General features: G+C 37.5%; 3 protein-coding genes and 2 pseudogenes across 3 annotated transcripts; 1 reads left to right on the top strand and 4 right to left on the bottom strand.

The window, feature by feature from the left end:
• Positions 1 to 709: 709 nt before the first annotated feature.
• LOC120205327 (uncharacterized mitochondrial protein AtMg00810-like) lies at positions 710 to 1,549 on the bottom strand. Its single transcript, XM_039205232.1, has one exon. The coding sequence runs from the start codon at positions 1,547 to 1,549 to the stop codon at positions 710 to 712; it is 840 nt and encodes a 279-aa protein (XP_039061163.1).
• A 3,575-nt stretch (positions 1,550 to 5,124) lies between these two features.
• LOC120205326 lies at positions 5,125 to 10,693 on the top strand (annotated as a pseudogene).
• A 147-nt stretch (positions 10,694 to 10,840) lies between these two features.
• LOC120205325 (glycine-rich cell wall structural protein 2-like) lies at positions 10,841 to 14,975 on the bottom strand. The gene is made up of 3 exons (XM_039205231.1): positions 14,785 to 14,975; positions 11,698 to 11,809; positions 10,841 to 11,358 (listed from the first exon to the last, which is right to left on the bottom strand). The coding sequence occupies exons 1-3, from the start codon at positions 14,965 to 14,967 to the stop codon at positions 10,841 to 10,843; spliced, it is 813 nt and encodes a 270-aa protein (XP_039061162.1). The 5' UTR covers positions 14,968 to 14,975.
• Positions 14,976 to 15,781: 806 nt separating this feature from the next.
• Positions 15,782 to 18,811, bottom strand: LOC120205324 (annotated as a pseudogene).
• Positions 18,812 to 21,300: 2,489 nt separating this feature from the next.
• Positions 21,301 to 22,975, bottom strand: LOC120205244 (thioredoxin-like). Its single transcript, XM_039205155.1, has 2 exons — positions 22,680 to 22,975; positions 21,301 to 21,673 (listed from the first exon to the last, which is right to left on the bottom strand). Exons 1-2 carry the CDS (start codon positions 22,897 to 22,899, stop codon positions 21,360 to 21,362), a joined length of 534 nt encoding a protein of 177 aa, XP_039061086.1. The 5' UTR covers positions 22,900 to 22,975; the 3' UTR covers positions 21,301 to 21,359.
• Positions 22,976 to 23,742: the final 767 nt, after the last annotated feature.

The following is a 23,742-nucleotide window of genomic DNA, read 5'->3' as shown; positions in this document are numbered from 1 at the left end:
CTTTTATGCTAATGTGGTTTTTGTTTTGAAGATTTTCAAAGTGTTCATACGCTGCAGTTTAATAGTGTGCTGAAGTTTGGGTGGAATAAGTTTGATGACTTGGAAAAAAATTGTCTTTTTCTAGAAGTTAAAGGTCATAGATTGTGTTGTCTTTGTGTTAACGTGGTGTAAGATTAGTTTCTAAGGTGAGTTTTAACGGGAGTTGTTTGTTTCCCAAGATTTCGTGGGATAACAGCTTAAGACAGGAAAATCGTGTGTCCTGTTTCTTCAAGTTCGAAAGAAAGGCTTCATAAAGCTGATAATACTGAATAGGGTTATTTAAATGGTGGAAGGAAGTGGGGAGAACGATGAAGGAACACGGACACTGGCATTAAAGCCGACATGGTCTGTTGCTACTGTGCTCACCATCTTTGTCGTGGTTTCTTTGATCGTGGAGCGCTCGATTCACTGTTAGTTTTCTCAAAACAGTAACAAACTTGAAAAACAAAACAAACACCAAGGATTTTTGCAAGTGACTTTGTCATAATATCAGCACACTGATCTTCTGTGCAAACATGTTGAATCTCAATCATTCCTGATTCAACACAATCTCTAATGTAGTGGAATCGGGTATCGATGTGTTTGCTCCTCTCATGGTGAACTGAATTCTTACTCAATGCAATTGCAAACTGATTATCGATCTTTAGAATCACTTTCTTAACCTCGGTCTTTAACAAATCTGCCAATAGTCGTCCCAGCCACGCTTCTTGACACACTGCTGCACAGGCAGCGATGCTTCACAGGAAGATAACGCAACCACTTTCTGTTTTTGTGAACACCAACTAATAGGATAAGACCCAAGGAAAAATATTAAACCTGAGGTGCTTTTCCTGTCATTAGTATCACCAGCTAGATCACTATCAGAGTAACCGATCAGCTCCAAGCTTCCTTCATTTTTCTCATAAACGCAACCGAGGTTTAAAGTTCCTTTCACATACCGCAATATGTGCTTTACTGCGGCCATGTGCTCCGCTGTGGGCTTCTCCATGTATCTACTCACCATGCCGACAGAGAATGCCAAATTTGGGCGTGTGTGCAATAGATATCTTAAACTGCCAACAATACTTCGATACAGAGTTGTGTCTACAGGTGGACTTGTGCTTTCCTTGCTCAATTTCAGACGAGGTTCCATCGGGATTTGTGAAGGGTTGCAATCTTTCATACCACATTTGTCTAAAACCTTTCTTGCATATGCCGACTGGTTGAGTGTGATCCTTTGAGAATTCTGACAAACTTCAATTCCCAGATAGTAACTTAGTAACCCAAGGTCACTCATGCTAAACAATTTCTTCATCTGTGATTTGAACTTGTCTATGTCTTGAATACACTCTCCAGTGATTATTAAATCATCCACGTAGACTCCAACAATTAAATTCCCTTTACCTTGATTTCTCATGTACACGGCATGCTCTAAAGAACACCTGTCAAAACCGAGTGTCCTCAATGACTTGTCCAGCTTTGAGTTCCAGGCTCTAGGTGCTTGACGCAAACCGTACAATGCTTTGTACATTTTTAACACCTTGTGCTATTCTCCTTTTATTTCAAATCCCGGTGGTTGAATGACATACACTTCCTCTTTCAAATCACCGTTGAGGAAGGCTGACTTCACATCCATATGATGCACCTCCCATCCTTCATGTGCCGCAATAGAGATCAACAAACGTACTGTCTCTAGCCGAGCAACAGGGGCGAAAACTTCATCAAAGTCTATGCCTTGTCGTTGAACGTACCCCTTTGCCACTAATCTCGCCTTGTGCTTCACAATTCTGCCTTGAGTGTCATTCTTTAACTTGTAAACCCACTTTAGACCTATAGGTTTGTGGCTGTCGGGTAATGGAACGAGCTTCCAAGTTTCATTTTTTCGAATAGAGGAAATTTCCTCCTCCATTGCTCTTCTCCACATTGGATCTGCCTTGGCTTCTTCGAAATTCGATGGCTCCTCTTCTCCTAGTAAGCACAGACTCGAATACTGCAACTCTATGGGGACTTTTACATCGTACAAGCTTTTGATGCCATGCTTACCCCGTGGTCCTACTGATGAACTCTCATCAGATGTTAAGGGTTGTAGTGTTTCGGTTGATACTGATTCTTCAACCGTTGCTGCTGGAGTATAAGGCGAGTTCGAAACAAATGTTCTAGATCTCGTGTTCATCACTGGTGTAGCATACTGGTATCGGTCACCAGTTTATTCCTGTGTCGGCTGTGGGAAATCCATGCCAATGCCAATTCCAGAATCGCTGACACCCTCTTTATCTTTCTGATTTGTCGTTTCAGATGTGCCTGCTATGGTAAAATAGTGTGTTGTAAGAGTGTTCTCTGCTGATTTTGTTTCTGGAAATTTGCTCTACTCCCACTTCTTCTCCTCTTCGAACACGACATCCCGTGTCACCATACTCGTTTTGACTTTGGATCAAACATCCGATAGCCTTTTGTATTCAAATCATAACCAATAAACACCATTGGCTTGCTTCGATCTGCAAGTTTTGAAAGATGAGGTGTAACATCTTTTACGTGTCCCACACATCCAAAGATGTGAAAATGATCAACAGTTGGCTTACGGTTATAGTATGCTTCATAGGGAGTTTTGCCGACGATGCTTCTTGTTGGTGCTCGATTTAGGAGATATACGGCAGTTGATACCGCCTCTCCCCAAAATTCGCCTGGGACTCCCATGCTTTTCAACAAGCTCCTTGCCATGCCGACCACAGTCTGATTTCTTCGTTCAATAATTCCGTTCTGCTGAGGAGAATAAGGCGTCGTGAGATAACGCTTAATTCCCAACAACTCACAGTAAGTCTTGAATTCATTTGAGGTAAATTCGCCACCACGATCTGTGCGAAAAGCCTTTAACTTACTGTTTTCTCCATTTTTGTTGATGCTTTGATCTTCTTGAATGCCTCAAATGCTTCGTCTTTGTTTCGGATCAGCACCTGCCACATGAATCTAGTACAATCATCAACTAACAGCAGAAAATAACTCTTGCCTCCGTGTGTAGCAGGAGTTATTGCCCACACAAATCTCCATGCCACAGCTCAAGAGGTGATTCTGCTCGAAATTTCACCACTGCTGGAAAAGGATTTCGGTGTTGCTTTCCTATCAAACAACCATCGCAGATGCGGTCCTCATGCTCGATTATGGGCAAGCCACGCACCATTTGTTTCTGAATTAGAAGCTTCAAGGCATGAAAGTTCACATGCCCGTATCTTGCATGCCAGCGCCAAGCGTCTTCTTTGCTCCTTGCAAGAAGGCATTCGGGTAGGGCTGGTACTATGTTAAACACATATAACCAGTTCCTTGACCTGTTCACTTTTGCTAGTAGCCTTTGTGATCTGTCGAAGATAGACATTACTCCTCCTTCAATTACAACCTTGCAACCATTCTCTTATAACTGACCAAGGCTTATTATGTTGCTCTTCAACTTCGGGATATAGTAGACATTAGTAAGTACACGATGTTCACCTGTGAAGCATTCAAATAAAATTGAACCTCTTCCTTGTATTTCTATAGCCGAGCCATCTCCAAATTTGATTGACCCTTTAATGGTCATGTCAATTTCAGCAAATTTTATGATACAACCGGTCATGTGGTTACTTGCGCCGGTATCTAAATACCAAGCCTTGTCTTGGGTGTTGTTCATATTTGGCACCACCTTGTCTTCGTGTAGTAACACATGTTCGTTCTGTATTGCGTGGCTGAGAACACAAGTTTCAATCATCAATAATGTCGGTTCATCATCGGTTTGTGTTGTAACAAGATTGGCCTTCTCTCTTCGGTTTGGCTTGGGACACTCTTTTGCAAAGTGACCATATTCATTACAATTGAAACACTTAACCTTGGATTTATCGAAATTGCGTGGCTTTCGGTCTTCATTTTTGTGTTCACCATTTCCTCGACCTCCACCATTTCCACGCCCACGACCACGTCCTCTCCCCTGACGTCTTCCTCTTTTGTTGTTGCAGGAACCTTCATCTCTCTTTACCTTTGGAATTCTTGCCTCCCACTCGGCCTGGGTAAGGAGTAATTGTTCTCCACTGCTCTTTGAGTGCAGTCGTCCTTTAAGCCCTTCCTTGAAAGTTCTGAGACGACTGATCGCCTCTGAAACTGACATCATCTCAATATCGCCAAACTGCTCAATTGTTCCAATAATCTGGAGAAATTTATCTGGAACTGCGCTGAACAATTTTTCAATAACTTCGCTGTCATCGAGCTTCGTGCCCAACGAGCGAATCTCGCCCACCAGTATGGTAAGCTTCATGGAAAATTCGTTTATTGTCTCTGAATCCTCCATGTGTAACTTGTTCAGTTGCCGTTTCAACACCTGTACGCGTGCCTTCTTAACGCGATCTTCACCAACCCGCATCTCCCTGAGTGCGTCCCAAGCCTCCTTTGCCGTCTGCTTCTCAGCGATTGCCATCATCACGTCATCTGGCACGGCTTGAGAAATGGCTACCATGGCGCCTTGATCTTTGTCGTCGTCTGTGTCTCCATCTTCGATCACTGACCATACTCCTAGCGAACACAAGATTATCTTCATCTTGACAGCCCATATACCGTAGTTTGTTTCGCTTAACGTTGGATATTGGATCGGGAATGAAGCTCCTCTTGCCATCGGTTTGACCACTGCTAGTGTTTTTGATTGGTCTCCTACTTCATTGTCCATTGCTTTGACAACCTGGCTCTGATTACCAAATGTTAGTTTTCTCAAAGCAGTAACAAACTTGAAAAACAAAACAAACACTAAGGATTTTGTGATGCTCTACACACTGCATCATTTTCTGGTTTTTTTATTATTCAAGCAAATACAAAATATAACTGCACCACTAACATAACAGCCCACGTTTTCTAAAAAAATACTAACCATATCAACTTCACTTAAATAACTGCTACCCTACTTTAGTAACTGCTGACTCTAAAATTCACCCACCTAAAATATGCTTAAAATTCAAAAAACATACAAAGACAATTCCTGGAGACAACTAGATTAACTCAACATTCACCGCCTAAGCAATGTCGATAGCTATGTCTGTTTATATCTGCAATCTTTAAATTTGGACAAAGAAACTATGTTCCGTGTGGGTTCTTCAAAATGCAATGATAACATCTTATGAATTTCCTACTGTTCTGTTTCAATGGTTAAGGAAAACTAATAGAAAGCCTCTGCTTGCGGCTGTCGAGAAGATGAAAGAAGGTATTTCCGATTCCGAATATTTCGACCATGTAATTGCTGCCTAATGAGACTGATGAAAATGTTATTTACTTTGTTTTCTTCAGAGTTAATGTTGCTTGGATTCATATCGCTCCTTCTAACAGCAACGTCGAGAACCATAGCAAATATTTGCATTCCATCAAGGTTCTATGACGGTACATTTGCACCGTGCACCAGGTCCGAGATCGATGAAGAACTCGAAGAGGAGTCTTCCGACAAACGCAAGCTTTTGATTGTCTTTCACTTGTTTAGAAGAATGTTGAATGGCGTGAGTCGAAATACCTGCACACAGGTACTGCACCAATCCATATAGAAATACTTATGCTCATGATCTTTCATCTTAAATGAACTCTCTTCTCTGCAGGGTCACGAGCCATTTGTTTCCTATGAAGGTCTCGAGCAGCTGCATCGCTTCATCTTTGTCATGGCAATCACACATGTATCGTACAGTTGCTTAACGATGTTACTTGCTATTGTGAAGGTCTGTCTTCTGGTTGCATAAATTTTTGCAAATGTTGATCTTCTGTCTGTCTTTTAGTAACTTGGTAGGTTGTTCCGACTTCCGATACTCGGCATTGTTCTTTCTTGCTAGAATACTTTGCATTTTCGATGCAAAACCTCTTATTCCAAGTATCCAATTAACTGCAATAAGTGAAAACGAGGGTGCATACTGGTTTTGTTATAGGCAATGGATCAGAGAAAACCTTTCCCTTCATATTTTTGCAGACTATTAAGCAAATATGGGCCATGATACTCCTTCCTAGGGTTGAATTAGATATTATAGAAGTAGCTGGTCAATAATGCTAAGCGAAATACAAATGGTGTTTACTTACTGCCAGAGATGCTAACATAGAAATGTTTTCATTTGTGATGAAAGCATGAAGTAATGCTTCTAAGATGCTGCTATTTGCTTATTGTAAAATTGTAACTATTTGGTAGATTCATAGTTGGAGAGCATGGGAGGATGAAGCTCATAAGGACCGAAATGATTCACTAAACGGTAAGTCCGAACATTATCTTCTTTGTATCTTCAGATAACAACGTTCCTTTAAGTTGATTATGGTTTTCTGATAGAGAACTCATGCTTTAACATATGATTACCGGATTCACTTGATACAGAGAAGGCAAGAGAGTCGATATTACGAAGACAAACGACTTTCGTCATGATCCACACTTCGAATCCGTTGACCAAAAATAGTCTTCTTATCTGGGTGGTAGGTACAAGATATCTGTTATCTCTTTGTTCACTAGGGGACTTCATTCATCTATTCGTTGCGAATTCGTTTTAATACATTATTATATGTGTAATTCATAACAATCCCGGAGTTCTTTTGTGCTATGCACAACTTATGGCATACTTCTCTAATGGATTTATAACTCATCATGGAAAGGACATATAATGAACTGGAAGGGATGACAAGAGGGATTTATCCTAGTGCAAATTCATTCTCATTGCAAGCTAAATGAAGATTGAATTGTGTTAAGTTGCTTTAAGCAGGATATGGTAGTTCTAAGTTTTTTTTTCTGGTGTATTCTTATTTTCAACTTGCAGAGATGTTTCTTTCGGCAATTCGGGTGTTCGGTGGGTCGTGCTGACTATCTGACTCTCCGCAAGGGCTTTATCACGGTACATTTTCTTTGGAGTCTTATTCGTTGAAGTATTCGTATGTGCAATCAGTTACTACTATAATGTTCTTGTATCGGTTGCAATGAACCAGAGATGTTTTCTGGTGGACTACATGTTTAGTTTATGCCTTTCTGTTTTCCCTAATGATGGCAGAATCACAACCTGACGTCGAAGTACGATTTTCACAGCTATATGATTCGTTCTATGGAGGAGGAATTTCAAAGGATAGTTGGTGTTAGGCAAGTGAATATCTTCATATAAACCTTTCATAGTATTTTCAGATCATTAGTATACTGTTATCTTGTCTTTGCTATTGACGTGTTTATGAGGCCATCAGGGCCGGCCCAGGACATGTGCCACGTGGGCCTGGGCACAGGGCATCATATTTAAGGGGGGCATCATTCTAATATTTTGCCTTCCAGTTATTACCTCTTTTGCTTCTACCAGACACGACGACGCCCATTTTGCTTGTAAAACTGAATCCAAAATTGAGTTGTTTTCGGTTTCCGGTTGTTCGAGATCCTTCACACTATTCTCTGATTTACTTCGTGTTTGGATGCATTTCTGCTTTTCCGGTTCTTGCAGGTCAGCTTTCTATAATTTATGTAGTGAGACAAATTTCTTGGATCTACCTGGTTGATCTATCCATTCCTCTTCGAAATTCCCTCCTTTGTCTATTATATAATTCCCATTATTTATGGATTTTAAAGATATTATGGGTTTTTGTTGAATCGATTAGATACCTTATTGTATGACCGAGATTTTTCTTATCTGAATTTTGTTTAAATCAGGGGTTATTTTTAAATGTTCAATATGAATTTCCTGTTTGGTCTCACCGTCTTAGCATTGAATCGAAATTCCCTCCTTTGTCTATTTTTAAATGTTCAAGGAATCTGGAATGTGCCTCAATGTTTTTTACTTTGGGGCCTGTTTGTCTAAAGAATCATGTTCACTTTGAAGATTTTGGAAATGGTATTAGTTTGTTCTTGTCTAATGGTTTTAAGTTAGCCATTTGGTTCGATCGGGTGGGGCTTAAACCGGTTCCTGTTTTTGGAAAACGAAATGCAGTAGTCCGTATGCCATTTGATTTTATTTTTTGAAACGAGGCTTGACTAGTGAGTGCAGAATTTTAACATGCAGCAAATTATAGTTATGGAACCCAATTATTTTTCAACCAACCGGACCCAAAGATTAAAAGCAAATATAAAAGCGACGGGTTCATAAATAATTCAGACAAGCGTGAGGCTTGTGGGGATGAATGTTTGCAAGTGTTGGCTAATGTTTGCAAGTGCTTTCTGGATCTTGGATCATGAGATTGCATTTTATGTTTTGCTAGCAGCCTAGCAGTAGATAGCTTTACTGTTTAATTTATCTTCTTTTATTTTCGTTCAATACATTTTTTAGAGTGGTTCATTCTGATTATTTTGATTTCATTATTAATTTTTTAGATCAATTGATTGTGAGAAATAACAAGTCAACAACATAAACTTCGGTCACCGGTCAGGTTGTATCTTTCCTTGCTAATATACATGTTTTATTGTTTACTTGCTACTATATTTATTTTATTGATTATTTTTAAATATGTTACCTCGAAAACAACCATCGGGTGCCCAAAATAGAAAACGAAAAAAACAAGAACAAGAAATAGCTAATTCTTTACATGGGTCTTTAGATAGATTTATTATTAGACCGGTTAAACCTTCTAATAATCCGATCTTCGAAGAACGATGACTCAAGATAGATTGAACGGATTAGCAATTCTAAGCATCGAAAGAAAATTTTTACAAAGTCTTGATTATCGTAAAATAATTGAGGTTTTTGCTTCAAAAAATGCACGAAGGCATCATTTTAGGTGATATTTGTAGCATTGTAGGTTTTGGTTTGTATTAGCATTGATATTGTTTGACGTTAATTTTTATTACATTTTTATTTTAAAAAAATATATATTTTGTCTATTATACATTACAAGTATATGGGCATAAAATTATTTTCTCGCCCAGGGCATTAAAACTCATTGGACCGGCCCTGGAGGCCATATATAATATCTATGATATATATACATTTCGTGCGATTGCATCATGAACGATCTCGTTTATCGAAGGTGATTATTAACTTAAATTTACTAGCTTAGTCATGTCTATTAACTGATTGTTCGGGTTTATGCTCTGCCTTAAGATCTTAGGATTGCAGATTGCTAAAGTTCTGTTTGTTTGATATCATGCAGTGGTCCGCTTTGGGGATTCGTTGTCGCATTCATGCTGTTCAACATTAAAGGTACCCTGCAATGTATATCGAGATCAAATTATTATGCCTGTCGTGCTCTTGGCCATACTTTTATCTTAACAATGATTCCAAGATCGTTACCTGTCCAGTGAAGCATTTTGCTGGTTGTTTAAAGCACAATCTGAACTTTTCGAATAGTGGGGTACATATTATAGGCAGTTCTTCCAATTCAGTAGATTGACGACTCACCGGCTTCTTTTTTCTTCTAACAGGATCTAATCTGTATTTCTGGATAGCAATCATTCCCATCACGGTAAGCCTTTCGTCATTCCTTCTATATATTTCCAGGATGGCCTTCTAATCTTTCTTGTCATTCTGATTTATATGTTCATAACTTCATATGCAGCTTGTTCTGCTAGTGGGTGCGAAGCTACAGCATGTCATCGCTACCTTGGCAATCGAGAATACCGGCATAACCGGCTATTTTAACGGGACAAAGCTAAGGCTTCGAGACGAACTTTTCTGGTTTAAGAAACCAGAATGGTTGCTTTCACTTATCCATTTCATTCTATTTCAGGTTGTGGTTTACTGCAATTCGGTCCAAGTCGAAGATTTTTTGTACATTTCATATTCCTATTGCCTGTCGTAAGAGAGAGAGAACTTATGTACGACTTCCATTTCATGGAACTAATGTTCTTGTCTCATTTCTCTGCAGAACGCATTCGAGCTGGCTTCGTTCTTTTGGTTCTGGGTACTTCCTCTTCTCCTGGGCTATATTTTGTGACACCAATTGAGTGCTCATTGTAATTTCACTCTCATGGCACGTTAGTTACTGTGTTGATATCTTTGCAGTGGGGTACGGATTTGTTATCGCTCATAGTTCGAGTTTCATCGATCATAGGTCGAGTTTCATCGATCATAGGTCGTTAAGTTATCGTCCTCGTTTCATAGATTTATCGGGCAATTCATCTGTAGCTGCACCACCCTGCCTCTCTATGCTCTTGTCACTCAGGTAACATTCCTTTCAGTTGCTGTACTTCGTAATGACTATCAACGTCTGCCGATTCTTCGAGTTACATTTTCCAAACCTTAACCCGAAACATGTCATGTTCAACATGTGCTTACCTCAAAGGTGTCATACAATCTTATTTGTGTGCCTTTGATCTCATTTACAAACGGTTTTCCTTTTCAGATGGGAACAAACTATAAGGCAGCCCTGATTCCAGAAAGGATAAGAGAGACGATCCACGGATGGGGTAACGCGGCAAGGAGAAAGAGGAGACATGGACGTTTCATTGATGATTCGACTATACATACCGACACAAGCATGGTTATGTCGGTCGAGGAAGACGACCACCAGTTGATTGATGTTCATGAAGCCGGTGATGGTACAAACACCGAGATAGAGTTGCAACTACCAACTACGGCCTGATGTTCCATCTGGTCCGGCCCCGGTTGAAACTTTGAGTAGGGTTGGCATGCCTATACTTAGAACATCTACTACTATTTCTGCACCGACTATATCTAGGCTTCAGCACGAAGATTTTCGAAGATCATCCTCTATGCCTGTTACAAGAAAAAAAAAGCAATGCATATAATTTTTAAGTAACTTCAAGATATCGTAAAAGAAAGTAACCAGAAAGAGTCTTTTGTGTTTATTATCTTATTGATGTTGATTCGACAAGGCTTGATTGTAAACCTATAAACATCATTACTTTTGTATATTAGATAACATTATATGGTCGTTAGGGCTGAGTAACTGTGCCAATAGTCTTTGACATCTCTTCGGCAGCTTCAATGGCGGATTGTACAAAGTTTCCATTGCAATTGCCTATGTTACATCCAGGAGTTGCACTTCCTGAACCGTACCCCACGCCAATTCCTGATCCAACTCCACCATTTCCTGATCCGATTCCGATACCATATCCAACGTTGTTTCCAGACTGACCTCCTGACTGTCCAACTCCATATCCAACGTTGGTTCCTGATTGACCTCCCGATTGTCCAACGCCGTATCCGATACCCTTTTCATTTTCATTCCCAACTCCAATGCCATATCCAATATTGCTTCCTGACTGACCTCCTGATTGTCCAACGCCGTACCCAACACCTTCTCCATCTCCATTGCCAATTCCAATACCATATCCAACGTTGTTTCCTGACGGACCTCCCGATTGTCCAACACCATACCCAATACTATTTCCTGATTGACCTCCCGATTGTCCAATACCATACCCAACACCTTCTCCATTTCCGTTGCCAATTCCAATACCATATCCAACGTTGTTTCCTGATTGACCTCCCGATTGTCCAACACCATACCCAACACCTTCTCCATCTCCATTGCCAATTCCAATACCATATCCAACGTTGTTTCCTGATTGACCCCCCGATTGTCCAACACCATATCCGACACTATTTCCCGATTTACCCCACGATTGTCCAGCACCATATCCCATACTATTTCCTGACTGACCTCCTGATTGTCCAACACCATATCCGATACCATTTCCATTTTCATTACCAATACCGATACCATATCCAACGCTGTTTCCTAATTGACCCCCAGATTGTCCAACGCCGTACCCGACACCATATCCATTTCCAACGCCATATCCCATATTATTTCCTGATTGACCCCTCACTTGTCCAACGCCATAACCAATACCTGTTTGTATCTTATTCCCGCCATTTCCAATGGCATATCCAATGCCCGTTCCCATAGTGTTTCCCGAGGCACTATCAACACCAAGTTTTTCATCATTAGGGTTCTTCATCGGTTCACGGACAACAGGGTCCATGTTTTTGTAGACACGGTCGGCTTGGTCCAATAGGAACCTATTACCCGAACTCAACCCCAAGGATAAACAAACTGAGAGAACCATGCACGTAAACTTTAGTGCAAAGGATGAGGATGCCATTTTGTTGGTTTTCTACTCTTCTTCAATGTGATTCAAAGGGTATCACGTCTTTGCTTTATATAGTGTTGAAAATGGCCGCAAAAGAGAGAAGATTCGAGGGAAGTGCATTGCGTTTGCTTGCTTGTCTTGTTCTTCTAATACAGGATCATGGACCTTACATGAGTAGCCGTTTATGTGCCTTAATTTGATGCAGCGCCAATCGTTCATTATTCAAAAAAATGGTAAATTACGGGTTTAGTACCTAAACTATCAGTTTTGATCCTTTTTAGTACCTCAACTTTTAATTTTTTCAAAACCATACATGACGTTTAATTTTTGATTCATTTTAGTTCCCGCCATAAAAAAACTTAACGCGTTTAGTATCTAAACTATCAGTTTCGGTCCGTTTTAGTACCTAAATTTTCAATTTTTTAAAAAACTTAACGTTAGGTTTTTAATGGGTGTTAAAATGAAACAAAAACTAAACGTCACGTATGGTTTTAAAAAATTAAAAGTTGAGGTACTAAAAAGAACCAGAACCGATAGTTAGATACCGAACATGTAGTTTACCCAAAAAAAAACACATAAACGAAACAAAAAAGAAAAGAAAACCAGGCTTTCATGTGACTCATGCCTTCTCAACCACCCTTTCATGTGCTTCATCAGCTCCTTGATTTAATGCATTAAGAAGGATAATTAGTTAAACTCTTGAATTACTGGAAATAATTTTTTATTTTCACTTCAGGGTCATGGAATGATAAGACTTGACCTTAACTAAGGCTTTGAGCTTCATCTATTGGTACGACTATGAGGGTGATTTTATTGGACTTCATCGTCATAATATTTAACAAATTAATTAATTTGGTGTTTTTTTTAATTGTTTTTGAAAAATAAGCATGATGAGATTTGAATCAATTCAATTGTATGTTTAATATGAAAGGGGACACCTATGGTTCTCGAATCCAGGACCTTAAGGATACTTATCTTAATTCCGTTGACATATATTGAGGGATACAATCTTTAATTGAATACTCTTTTGTGTATCGAGTTTTTTGTCCCAACTTTTTAAAATATTAGTTGGAACTTTCAGTATCCTTAGATATTGAAAGTTCGATGAGACCTTACATCCAATGTATTCGAGTTATAACTATGTTTATAACATCATATATATTATGGTAAATTACACCGCTCTTCACTGAACTATATACTCCATTCTATTTTCCTCACCCAATTTTCAATTTTTCTATTTTGCTCACTGAACTTTACAAATTGAGTCATTTTGCTCACTCTCCCATTAACTCTCTAATGTTTTGATGATGTGTCATTTATTATTATTATTTTTAAGTGTAAAATAATTGAGAGAAAAAAACAGAAGGTGGTTGAATGCCACTGTCGGCCACCATCGACCGTCGTAGATGGTGGTTGTTCGGTCTCAAATTTCATGGGTCACTTTGCCTTGACATCGTGATTTCAAATCCAACCTCCATTTTTTCGGAATTTGCTTCTAAGTCCATGAATTTGAGATTAAAAGTGAGGGAGCCGAAACGTTTCATTCGAGATTCATGACTTTTGGGACATTTTCCGGTGAAACAAACACCAGATTCAGACTCAAAGGGTCGAGATGAACTGACCCATGAAATTTGGGACCGAACGGCCACCATCAACGACAGTGGACGATGGTCGGAATGAAAAATAACGTGGTGGCCGGCGGAGAGAAAATGAAGAAGAAAAGAAAAAAGGGCAAATTACACCATTCCTCACTGAACTTTACCCTCTCTCCTATTTTACTCACCAAACTTTCAATATAGGATTCGAAACGATGTCGTTTTAATGATTGTGTCATGTCATAACACCGTAAAATAGTTAACGAGACAGTGAGCAAAATGATTCAATCTGTAAAGTTCAATGAACAAAATATAAAAATTGAAAGTTGGGTGAGGAAAACAGAAGAGAGAGTATAGCTCAGTGATTACACGGTGTAATTTACCGTATATCTTATTATACAGATCTTGATATGTTCATATATCTGTGTTTTTATTATGTCCAAAATTACGACAGAAATCAAAATAAAATTTTACATAATTTTAAGATACAATTAAAAAGTTCTTAAAGAGAATCGTGATTATTATTATCTTATTGATATAATTCAACAAGGTTTGATTGTAAACCACATAAGCATCATTACTTTTTGTAAATTAGAGAACACTATATGACAGCTAGGGCTAAGTAGTTGTTTTAATAGTCTTTGGCATCTCTTTGGCAGCTTCAGCTGTGGACTGTACACAGTTTCCACCACAATTGCCTACCTTACATCCAGGAGTTACACCACCTGAACCATATCCTACACCAACTCCACTTTGTCCTGATCCAATTCCGGTCCCAACTCCACCCTCAGGTCCACCGCACCCGTTGTTCCCACCTGACCCAATTCCAACACCATATCCGACATTGTTTCCTGATTGACCTCCTGATTGTCCAATGCCGTACCCAATGCTAGTTCCTAACTGTCCTCCTGATTGCCCAATGCCGTACCCAAAACTTTCTCCTGACTGTCCCCCTGATTGTCCAATGCCGTATCCGATACTTTCTCCTGACTGTCCCCCTGATTGTCCAATGCCATACCCCATACTATTTCCTGACTGTCCCCCTGATTGTCCAATGCCATATCCGGTACCTTCTCCTGATTGTCCCCATGATTGTCCAACGCCGTACCCGATACCTTCTCCTGATTGTCCCCCTGATTGTCCAATGCCATACCCTATACCATTTCCATTGCCAATTCCAACGCCATAACCAACACCAAGTTTTTCATCATTAGGGTTCTTCATCGGTTCATGGACAACAGGGTCCATGTTTTTGTAGACACGGTCGGCTTGGTCCAACAGGAACCTATTAGCCGAACTCAACCCCAAGGATAAACAAACTGAGAGAACCATGCACGTAAACTTTAGTACCAAGGATGAGGATGCCATTTTGTTGGTTTTCTACTCTTTCTTCAATGTGATTCAAAGGGCATCACATCATTGCTTTATATAGTGTTGAAAATGGCAGTGAAAGAGAGAAGATTCGAGGAAGTGCAACTCAGAAAATGCCCCCATTGTGTTTGCTTGTTTGATTTGTTCTTCTAATATGGGATCATGGGCCTTGCATGAGTAGCCGTTTATGTGCCTTAATTTGCTGCAACACCAATCGTTCATTACTCACCAAGCAAAACATAAACGAAACGAAAAGAAAACCACCCTTTCATGTGCTGAATCAAGAAGAACAATTAGTTTAAACACTTAATTAGCTGGAAACAATTTGTTATTTTCACTTCAGGATCATGGAATGATGCAACTTGGCCCTAACTAAGGCTATGAGTTCCATCGATTGGTTAAAGGGTGATTTTATCATCAAACTCCATCTTCATAATATTTAACAACTTCATATTTTTTTACCAACATATCTTTGATATAGTGATTATTGGAGATGTAACATGTGTTTAATGTAATTTAGTAAGTTATTTAATTGTTTTTGAAAGTTAAACATACTTATATTTGAACTCTAAATTTATAGAATGTACTGTTTTATCAGAATTGCTTCTTGTTGATTATAATGTAATTCATTATAAACATAAAGATCAGAGAATACAAAAACACGATATCTTATATATCTCAAAACCCGATATATATATATATATATATATATATCAAAATGTGTCCCGAAACATTCTCTCAATACCCCAACAAGATTATCTCTAGTATCCTAAAATGTATACTAAACATGGATCACCAAAACATTCTATTCCTACACAAATAGTTGCGAGGAAAACCGCAAACTAGTTAAAAAAACAGTAATCCTCGTAAAATTATATTCAACCTGGTACAAATAGAAAGACGACGGTAGATTCCTCCTGATACGATGGAATAATTCAAGATTGCACTGGCAAAGATAAAACCGACAGTGTATCCCCACCTCGAAGTTGCCGATTTTGTACAGGTAAGCCATTTCTTCCCGTAGCTGAGCTTGTTCTTTCATTGCTTGTGCCTGCAAATTCATATGGATGGAGGTCAGAAAACGTAACATGCCCGGGGTTCAACAGATAGGCAGCAAAATGGTCACTAAGTTAGGAAGCAAAATGGTCACTAAGTTAGGAAGCATAAGAAAGAGCTAACCATTCCACTCTGCATGGCACGTTTCAAAGCTCCGACCTCTTCTTCCTTCTGCTTTTCACGAGCCATAAGCAGTTCTTGCCTGAACATGCGGAATTGAGATTATGAGCCAACAAGAATATATAATGCATGTAATAGTAACAAGCTTATCATTGCTAAAAAGTTCAAATTTACCATTCAAATTCCCATATAACAGAACTAAAGAGAGCAGGCATTCACTATTACTTTGTCCTCCAAAGTAGCAAAATATATTTCATGGTAATGTAAGAGCACTAAACCAGACACTACACAGTTTTGTATAGCATTTTACAGTTGAGATTTACAAACAACTATTGTTTGGAGTCAATGACATCATCGTCATAATTTGAACATCTCAGATACGTTATATGACGATGTAGAGTGCGACGTCATCCTTGCTTTGGACGATCAAGGGATGTGTAAAGAAACAAGCCATAAACTATTACAAAATGCAAAATCAGTAAGTTGACAAGAACCTTATAGTAACGAAATTGCATCAAAGAAACTCCCTCCATTAGAAGTGAATCTAATAATGAGTAATAACAGTGCTAATGGATACTGCAAATGACAGTTTTTACGCAAATATACCAATCAATTGTGAACTTGATCTAGAATAGAGCTTAGAAGAAAAAGAATGCATGAATGGTCAAATATAAGTCTAATTCAAAGAAAGTTGTATTCAAGAAAGATGCCAAAAAGTATGGCATAAATGATGCAGAGTACATAGAAACATACCGACGTTGTTCTTCATCATTGAATACTGTGCGCTCTGCTTGGAGAACCTTTTTAACACCCTTCTTGCTCTCTTTCTCCATTTGACGCTTATAATAAGCATCAAGGTTATAATATCTGAAATTGCCAATAAATAAGCTATCATGTCCATGCCTCCATGGTAATCCAACATACATGCCAAATTATTGTTATTTTACATCTTGGAATGCAACAAATCTCCAATAAAGAAAAGCTTAACAGGACGTAAAGTTTGGTGGGGATAAAGGTCTACTGACATCATTAACAGGAAAACGACCAAAAACATGTCGGATAAGAAAGCACCAATTTCCTAAAAAAAAATAGATGGTATACTTTAGCTCTTTTCTATTTTTCTAGGACTATCATTATTTATTTACCTAAGTAGACAGTAGAATACATTCTTTCAAGGTATGTTACTTGGAGTGTCAGACATGGACATGTGCCCATCACTGATACGTTCAACTTCTTCCAAAATTTTCATATATTTGGAGGATTATTATAGGAAGTTCATGTCCCAGAATTTATGTTCAGAACTTCAGATATGAGGTCAACACCAGTACTTCAAGAGAAATAGAGTCGAAGCAACATAGATTTCATTTCAAATAAACACGGGAAATGCGTGAAACTGATCCAAGTCGCCTTTTTTCTGATTAAGAATCTTATCACGCACATCCTTGTTGAAACATAAGTTATAATTCCATATGTTACAAAGCCTTACTTTTTGGAAGGGAAGGTGGCTGTGTTGTGATCTTCCATGAAACTGCAAAAATAAACACAAATTCTTAGACGTGCAAATCTAATTTAAACAATAAACAATTACATTTGCATGCATAATCATAGAGATCGCGAGAAGAGAATCGGAAAACAATTCAAATACTCTTTAAACAACTGCTTCTCTTCCCAGTTGGGCAAACTTTCCAAGTTTATCTGTGAAGAGAAATCATACATTTACTGTCAATAAACAATGCAAAAAAACAATAATTCATTACATTGAAAACCGGTTTTCTCATCACCATGGAAAACAAAAATTGTAACATCAAAATGATAGTGAGAAACACCAAAAAAGCTGGGAAAAAAAGATACCTGTTTCACTTCAGCTAACCATGCTGTGAATTCAGGTCGCTTATTCCTACACATTAGAGGAACAGTAATCATTATAATGGAGAAAAAAGGCTCCAAATTCCACATTCATGGAGATAATTTTCAATCTCAACCATAATAAAACCATTGAATCAGCACTTTTTCTAATTTCTTATAGCAACAGCCATGGCAACTGAGATAGACATTATACAAGAAAAGTACTTCCAACTCAAAACTAAGCTACAATTTTGATTTCAGCTTTCACATAAGAAAAGTTGTCTCATTTACAACAATTTCTCCAAAAAAAAGGTGAAAAATAAATGAAATTTACCACATATCAGTTTCTCTGATAATCCCATATTTTCCCCAGGAATTAGTAAGTGCACCTCTCTTTCCTTTCTCTAACTTGTCCTCCTTTTTCTTTGCTTTCCTCTCTTTCTCTTTCCTCTTCTTCTCCTTTTCTTTTCCTTCTCTTTCCTCCTCTTTTTCCTTTCCTTCTCTTCTCTCTCTCTTCTCTTCCTCTTTCTCCTCCTCCTCTCCTGCTCCGCCGAATCCGAGTACCCTGATTCCGATTCCGAATGCTCGGACGAGGACGAGGGTTCTGAATCTGAATACAAATCTTCTTCGCTGCTACCGCTGCTGCAGTGTCTTCTTCGTGACTTGGTTGGCCTTTTCCCTTTTTCTCTTTTGTTAAGGCTCCCTGGGTTTGTATCTTCAGACTCCGACACGGATTTGGATTTCGGTCTAGATACTGTTCCCGTTTCTTCTTCGGAGTTTTCTGAGAGGGAAATGTTTCGATCTTTGCCCATGTCCTCGCGTATTCTTTGAGGTTTTGAGAGAGGAGGAAGAAAGCCGGGACTTTAAATACTTTCGTAGTGTAGGTCGGTAAGCTGTGTTTGGTTGCAAGGAAAATTTCGAGCAAGAAGACTGGGTTGGGCTAAACTATATTCATATTATTTTAGAGCCCATAAAGTTAAACTATGGATAAAGTACACAAATGGTCCCCGATTAAAATGCATTGCTTTATTAAGTCTCTCAATTATTAAAAATTATAAAATGGTCATATAATTATATGGTGTTGTTCTGTTGAATCCCTCGACTATTAAAGTTACAAAATAATCACTCGATTATTCATTATGTGACAAACTTGTCCATTTTTGTTATAAAATCGACGATATTTTAAGCTAAACGTTAACCTGTTGATTGTGATATGATAAAATCTGATCCAAGAATCTCAAACGACTATCGTATCTCGGTCATCATGTTAACGTCCAACTTATACAATTGTCATTTTTAACAAAAAAGTATGAGTTTTATATAATAAATAGTCAGGTAATCATTTTGTAACTTATAATAGCCTAGAGACTTAATAAAATAATATTCTATAATCGAAAGACCATTTTATAACTTTTAAGAGTCGATGAACTTAATAAAGCAATATTTCATAGTTGTGATCATTTATGGACTTAATTCTTTCGTATTTGCCGATTATTTACATTTATTTTCGATCATGTCAAAGATTATGCCACCTTGTTAAGATATTTTTATATATAAATTCAGTGATTGATGTAATGGTTAAGTGTTAAACCATTCTTTCATTTAGTTTTAAGTTTGAATCTCATTATTATTAAATTGATAATATTTTTTTACTTTGATGAATGATATATTAACGAATGTAGATATAAGTGGTTAAAATTTAAGAATTTGATTTTGTAAAATTAAAGTTCGAATCTTATTATTATCATTTTTTATGGGGTAATTTATAAATCTTAATTGGGTCTTAAATATGTCGTGTCCTTAGACTGGGTGAACCCCTTGACCTAGACTCTATTGTATCAATTTTGTTTTCTTTGAAGTGATATTTTTTGATGAAACGATGTAATGATATGAATATATTACGTCAATAATGTTTATTTACATCTATGTATAGAGTTATCTTCATACGTTGATTACGAAACAACTAATTTTTTTTTAAATTATGCCTATATGATTTTAACTTTGAGAGGTGTCATTTCCTTTAACATTGGATCAAATGAAATGTCGGCTCTTGAAATTAAGGTAACGTTTACCAAAAAAGAAACCAATAACTAGGGGTGAGCAACGAAACCGAGAAAACCGAAAAATCGACACGAACTGAGTAAAACGGTTCGGTTCGGTTTGGCTTTAAACGGTTCGATTTTCGGTTCGGTTTAAAGGTTTCATTTTTTTGATTCGGTTCGGTTCGGGTTTTCCATATGGAACCCATTTGTTCCATATTGAACCGAATAGACAATTTTTGTAAAAACAATTATAGTTTCAAGTGATTTTTTTATTGAAAAACCGAAAAACCCGAACCATTAAAAAATCCGAACCGAACCGAAAAAACCGATTTCGGTTTTTTCGATTTTTTAACTATTCGGTTTCGATTTAAATATTGAAAAACCGTTTATTTCGGTTCGGTTCAATTTTTGATAAAAAACCGAACCGAACCGAACCGAATACACCCCTACCAATAACTTGAAAGAGCAAGTAGTTAAACATATTTGACAGTATAGAGTTGGAGTTTTGACTATGACACAACCTATCCCAATGCTTGACATAAGTGCATGAAAAAACTCCAATATATCTTTTTTCAAACACATATTTATGTCTAAGGGTAAAGTAAACAAATGATCCTCTGATTATATAGTACTATTGTATTAAATCCTTCAACTATAGAATATTATTTTATTAAATTTCTCGATTATTAAAAATTACAAAATGATCACTTGATTATTCAATATGTTTCAATCTCGTCATTTTCCCGTTGAAAAATTGACAGTTGTCTAAGTTACACGTTAAAATGATTATTGAGATATAATAGTCATTTGAGATTCTTCGATCAAATTTTATCATATCACAGTTAGTAGGTTAACGTTCAACTCAAAATACCGTCAAATTTTTAACAAAAATGAATTAACTTGGAACATAATGAATAGTTGAGTGACCCTTTTTTAACTTTTAATAGTCGAGAGACTCAATAGAACAACACTTTATAGTTGAAGGATTGTTTTGTAATTTTTAATAGTCGAAAGACTTAATAAAATAGTACTCTATAGTCGGGGAACTATTTGAGTACTTTACCCTTATATTTAACACTAAACGATGAAAATTACTAAATTGGGGACGGAGAGTTTCAGGATTCTCAAATCTCAATATGTGTCCATTGCCGAACTGGATTAATCCTTAGAATATTTTTGACAATTTTTAAAATAAAATATATATCATTTATCGACTGAAAATTGTAAGATCCAAATGTGAAACATCAAGAGCTAGTGGAAGTTAACAAAAGAAGGAACTGCTAGAAATAGCTTAACTTCCAGAAAAGTGACATTTTCTTACCACATCTACAAGAATCTCTCAACGCAGGTTATCAAGGTGGATTTGGGAACAGCACCAATCACTGCATCTTTCTTCTCCCCATTCTTGAAGATCATAACAGTTGGAATGCTCCGAATCCCATATTGAGTTGCAATGTTAGGACACTCATCTGTGTTAACTTTGTAGCATTTGAGCTTCCCGGCGTAGTCCTTTGACAGTTCATCGACTACCGGGTGAATCATACGGCAAGGTCCACACCATGGAGCCCAAAATTCAACCAGAACAGGCAATTCACAATCAAGAACAAGTGATTGCCATGCATCTTCCTTCAATGGTGCCACTGCAAATTTCGAAGAACAATCAATATATCATATATATATTTCATGAAGTATAAGTTCTAAACGCAATAGCAAGGTCAAATCAGCAAAGATCTACAACCATTGACTTTGAACTTGAACAGAGAATAATAACATGAACTCTCGGCTGTTCTTTTATCCTCTTTCATTTCTGAACAAGGAAAGAAAATAAATTTCAAAATCCCTCATTTTTGTTTCGAAAAATAAACCATGGACAGTGTTAACAATAATGTAGGCCAGTCATTACTACAAGACCATTAAAACATGGTTGGAAGGGCCTCTAATGGCTTTGCTATACCAGTCACATGGATCAATCCGGTACGAGGAATGAAAATTAAAAACACAAAATGGTATTTATATGAAATGTAATTCATAGGGATAGTTTTCTCATTTTCATTTCATTTGTAATTCGTAAAACGTCTTTTTAACTTAGTTTAGCTTTTGTTATTATAGAGATCCATAATTCTAAATCAGTAAACTTTGGAAAACAATAAACTATATGCTAACAAAGTTGTGAAAATCAGGAAGATAGCAAGTTGTGATAATAAAGTTTGCAATTTTGCTTCCAAGTTTCAACCTATAAGTTTCGGGCTCAAATCTCGGGAAAGAGAATTAAGGATTTATTGGGATGTAAGACAATTAATTCCTTTTTCTAAACCCTAAAACAAAAGTACGTTCTTCAACAAAAAGAATCAGCTAATTCTAGTAAGAAAACTTAGTTTGTAAACATCCGGAGTTTAAAAAGCTAAAATTAGCCAGTTTGCAGCTCTATAAACCAACTAAACTCTAAAACGATGATTTCACCCAAGAAAAGTTCGATTTCCATAAGAATGTGGTTATTCTCTCTCTCTCTTTTTCATTTCCACCGAAAAATTCCTTCTATTTTCTTCCACTTTCCAAACAACCAATCAAGCTAAAAAACTGATAAAAACAATAATTGAAGAAAAGACAAATTAATTTAACCAGGTGAAACAAACCAACGGAACTGACCATAAACGGCGGTCTCCTGGGCTTCACAAACAACACGACCCTGCAGACGCGAGACCCGGCTCACTGATCGGGAAAACGGAACCAACGACGCAGACCTAGATTTACTCTTGAGGCCACGAAACTCCGGTAACCCAACGGATATTCTCCGATGAGAAACGACAGAGGAAGGGGCTGAAACGGCGGCGGTGATCGGGGAGAAAGTAACGGTGGCGGAAGCCATGGGCGAAAACAAAAGAGGAGATTTTGAAGAGAGTGAGGGATTTGTTTGTACTGTTTTGGAGAGGTGGGTTGGATTTGGACTATAGCTAAGAACGGAAATAAATTAGATGACGAAAAGGGACACGTGGAGGACGATGGTTGATTTTCTGGAATGCGATTATCTGTGGACAGAAGTACAGGATATTGCCACGATGGCTTTTATAACTGTATTACATATAACACACGTGTCAAATAAGATAAAATACCAATATAGGATCCGTATCGAAAGATTTTAGGGTAAACCATACCCATGACCAGTTAATTATTATATTTTTATTTTGATTATCAAATTTTTAATTTTTTTCAATCAGATTATTTAATTATTTAAGTATTGTAATCAAGTCACTAATTGTTAATATTTAATGGTGGAGGTGACTTCACTCCGAAAAATTAGTATAATTAAATAATTGGTCATTAATATTTATATAATTTATTAATTTAATCTTATTTTTAATTCAAATAAATAAATTCACAAAATACCACCGAAAATACCATATCTTTAACAATTTTAGCAATTGCTTTCAGAAATTTTCCTTTATTAATGTAATTAAATTCACAAAATTCATGTTTAAGGATCAACTTGTCCCCTAAGCTAAGTGCCAAACAATATCAGACATCGAAGAACATGATTAAACTAAGTTTAGTCATTCAATATTCTTCCCATTACCCTCTGATCATGTCTTCTCTTACAGCCCTCGGCATTGCCGCTCTCTTGTTGTTCTGCTTGGTCGCGGCCAGCATCATTATTTCATCCTTCATCACCTTCGCCATTTACAAGCAGATGGTTGCTTACGAAGCGAGGATA

Source organism: Hibiscus syriacus, unplaced genomic scaffold (genome assembly GCF_006381635.1).
Source record: "Hibiscus syriacus cultivar Baekdansim isolate YM2019G1 unplaced genomic scaffold, ASM638163v2 tig00012370_pilon, whole genome shotgun sequence".
In the NCBI taxonomy this organism is placed as follows: Eukaryota; Viridiplantae; Streptophyta; class Magnoliopsida; order Malvales; family Malvaceae; genus Hibiscus; species Hibiscus syriacus.
This window is presented reverse-complemented; position numbering and strand designations above follow the sequence as displayed.

What these genes read in the sequence shown, in the direction of transcription:
- LOC120205327 (XM_039205232.1), bottom strand. Translation starts at nt 1,549, where the DNA reads ATGTACAAAGCATTGTACGGTTTGCGTCAAGCACCTAGAGCCTGGAAC.
- LOC120205325 (XM_039205231.1), bottom strand. Translation starts at nt 14,967, where the DNA reads ATGGCATCCTCATCCTTGGTACTAAAGTTTACGTGCATGGTTCTCTCA. An exon ending in AAAAACTTGGTGTTGGTTAT is followed by an intron (nt 11,810 to 14,784) that starts GGCGTTGGAATT and finishes ACTATGGGAACG; the next exon opens with GGCATTGGATATGCCATTGG. An exon ending in TATGGGATATGGCGTTGGAA is followed by an intron (nt 11,359 to 11,697) that starts ATGGATATGGTG and finishes ATGGTATTGGAA; the next exon opens with TTGGCAACGGAAATGGAGAA.
- LOC120205244 (XM_039205155.1), bottom strand. Translation starts at nt 22,899, where the DNA reads ATGGCTTCCGCCACCGTTACTTTCTCCCCGATCACCGCCGCCGTTTCA. An exon ending in CCAGGAGACCGCCGTTTATG is followed by an intron (nt 21,674 to 22,679) that starts GTCAGTTCCGTT and finishes CGAAATTTGCAG; the next exon opens with TGGCACCATTGAAGGAAGAT.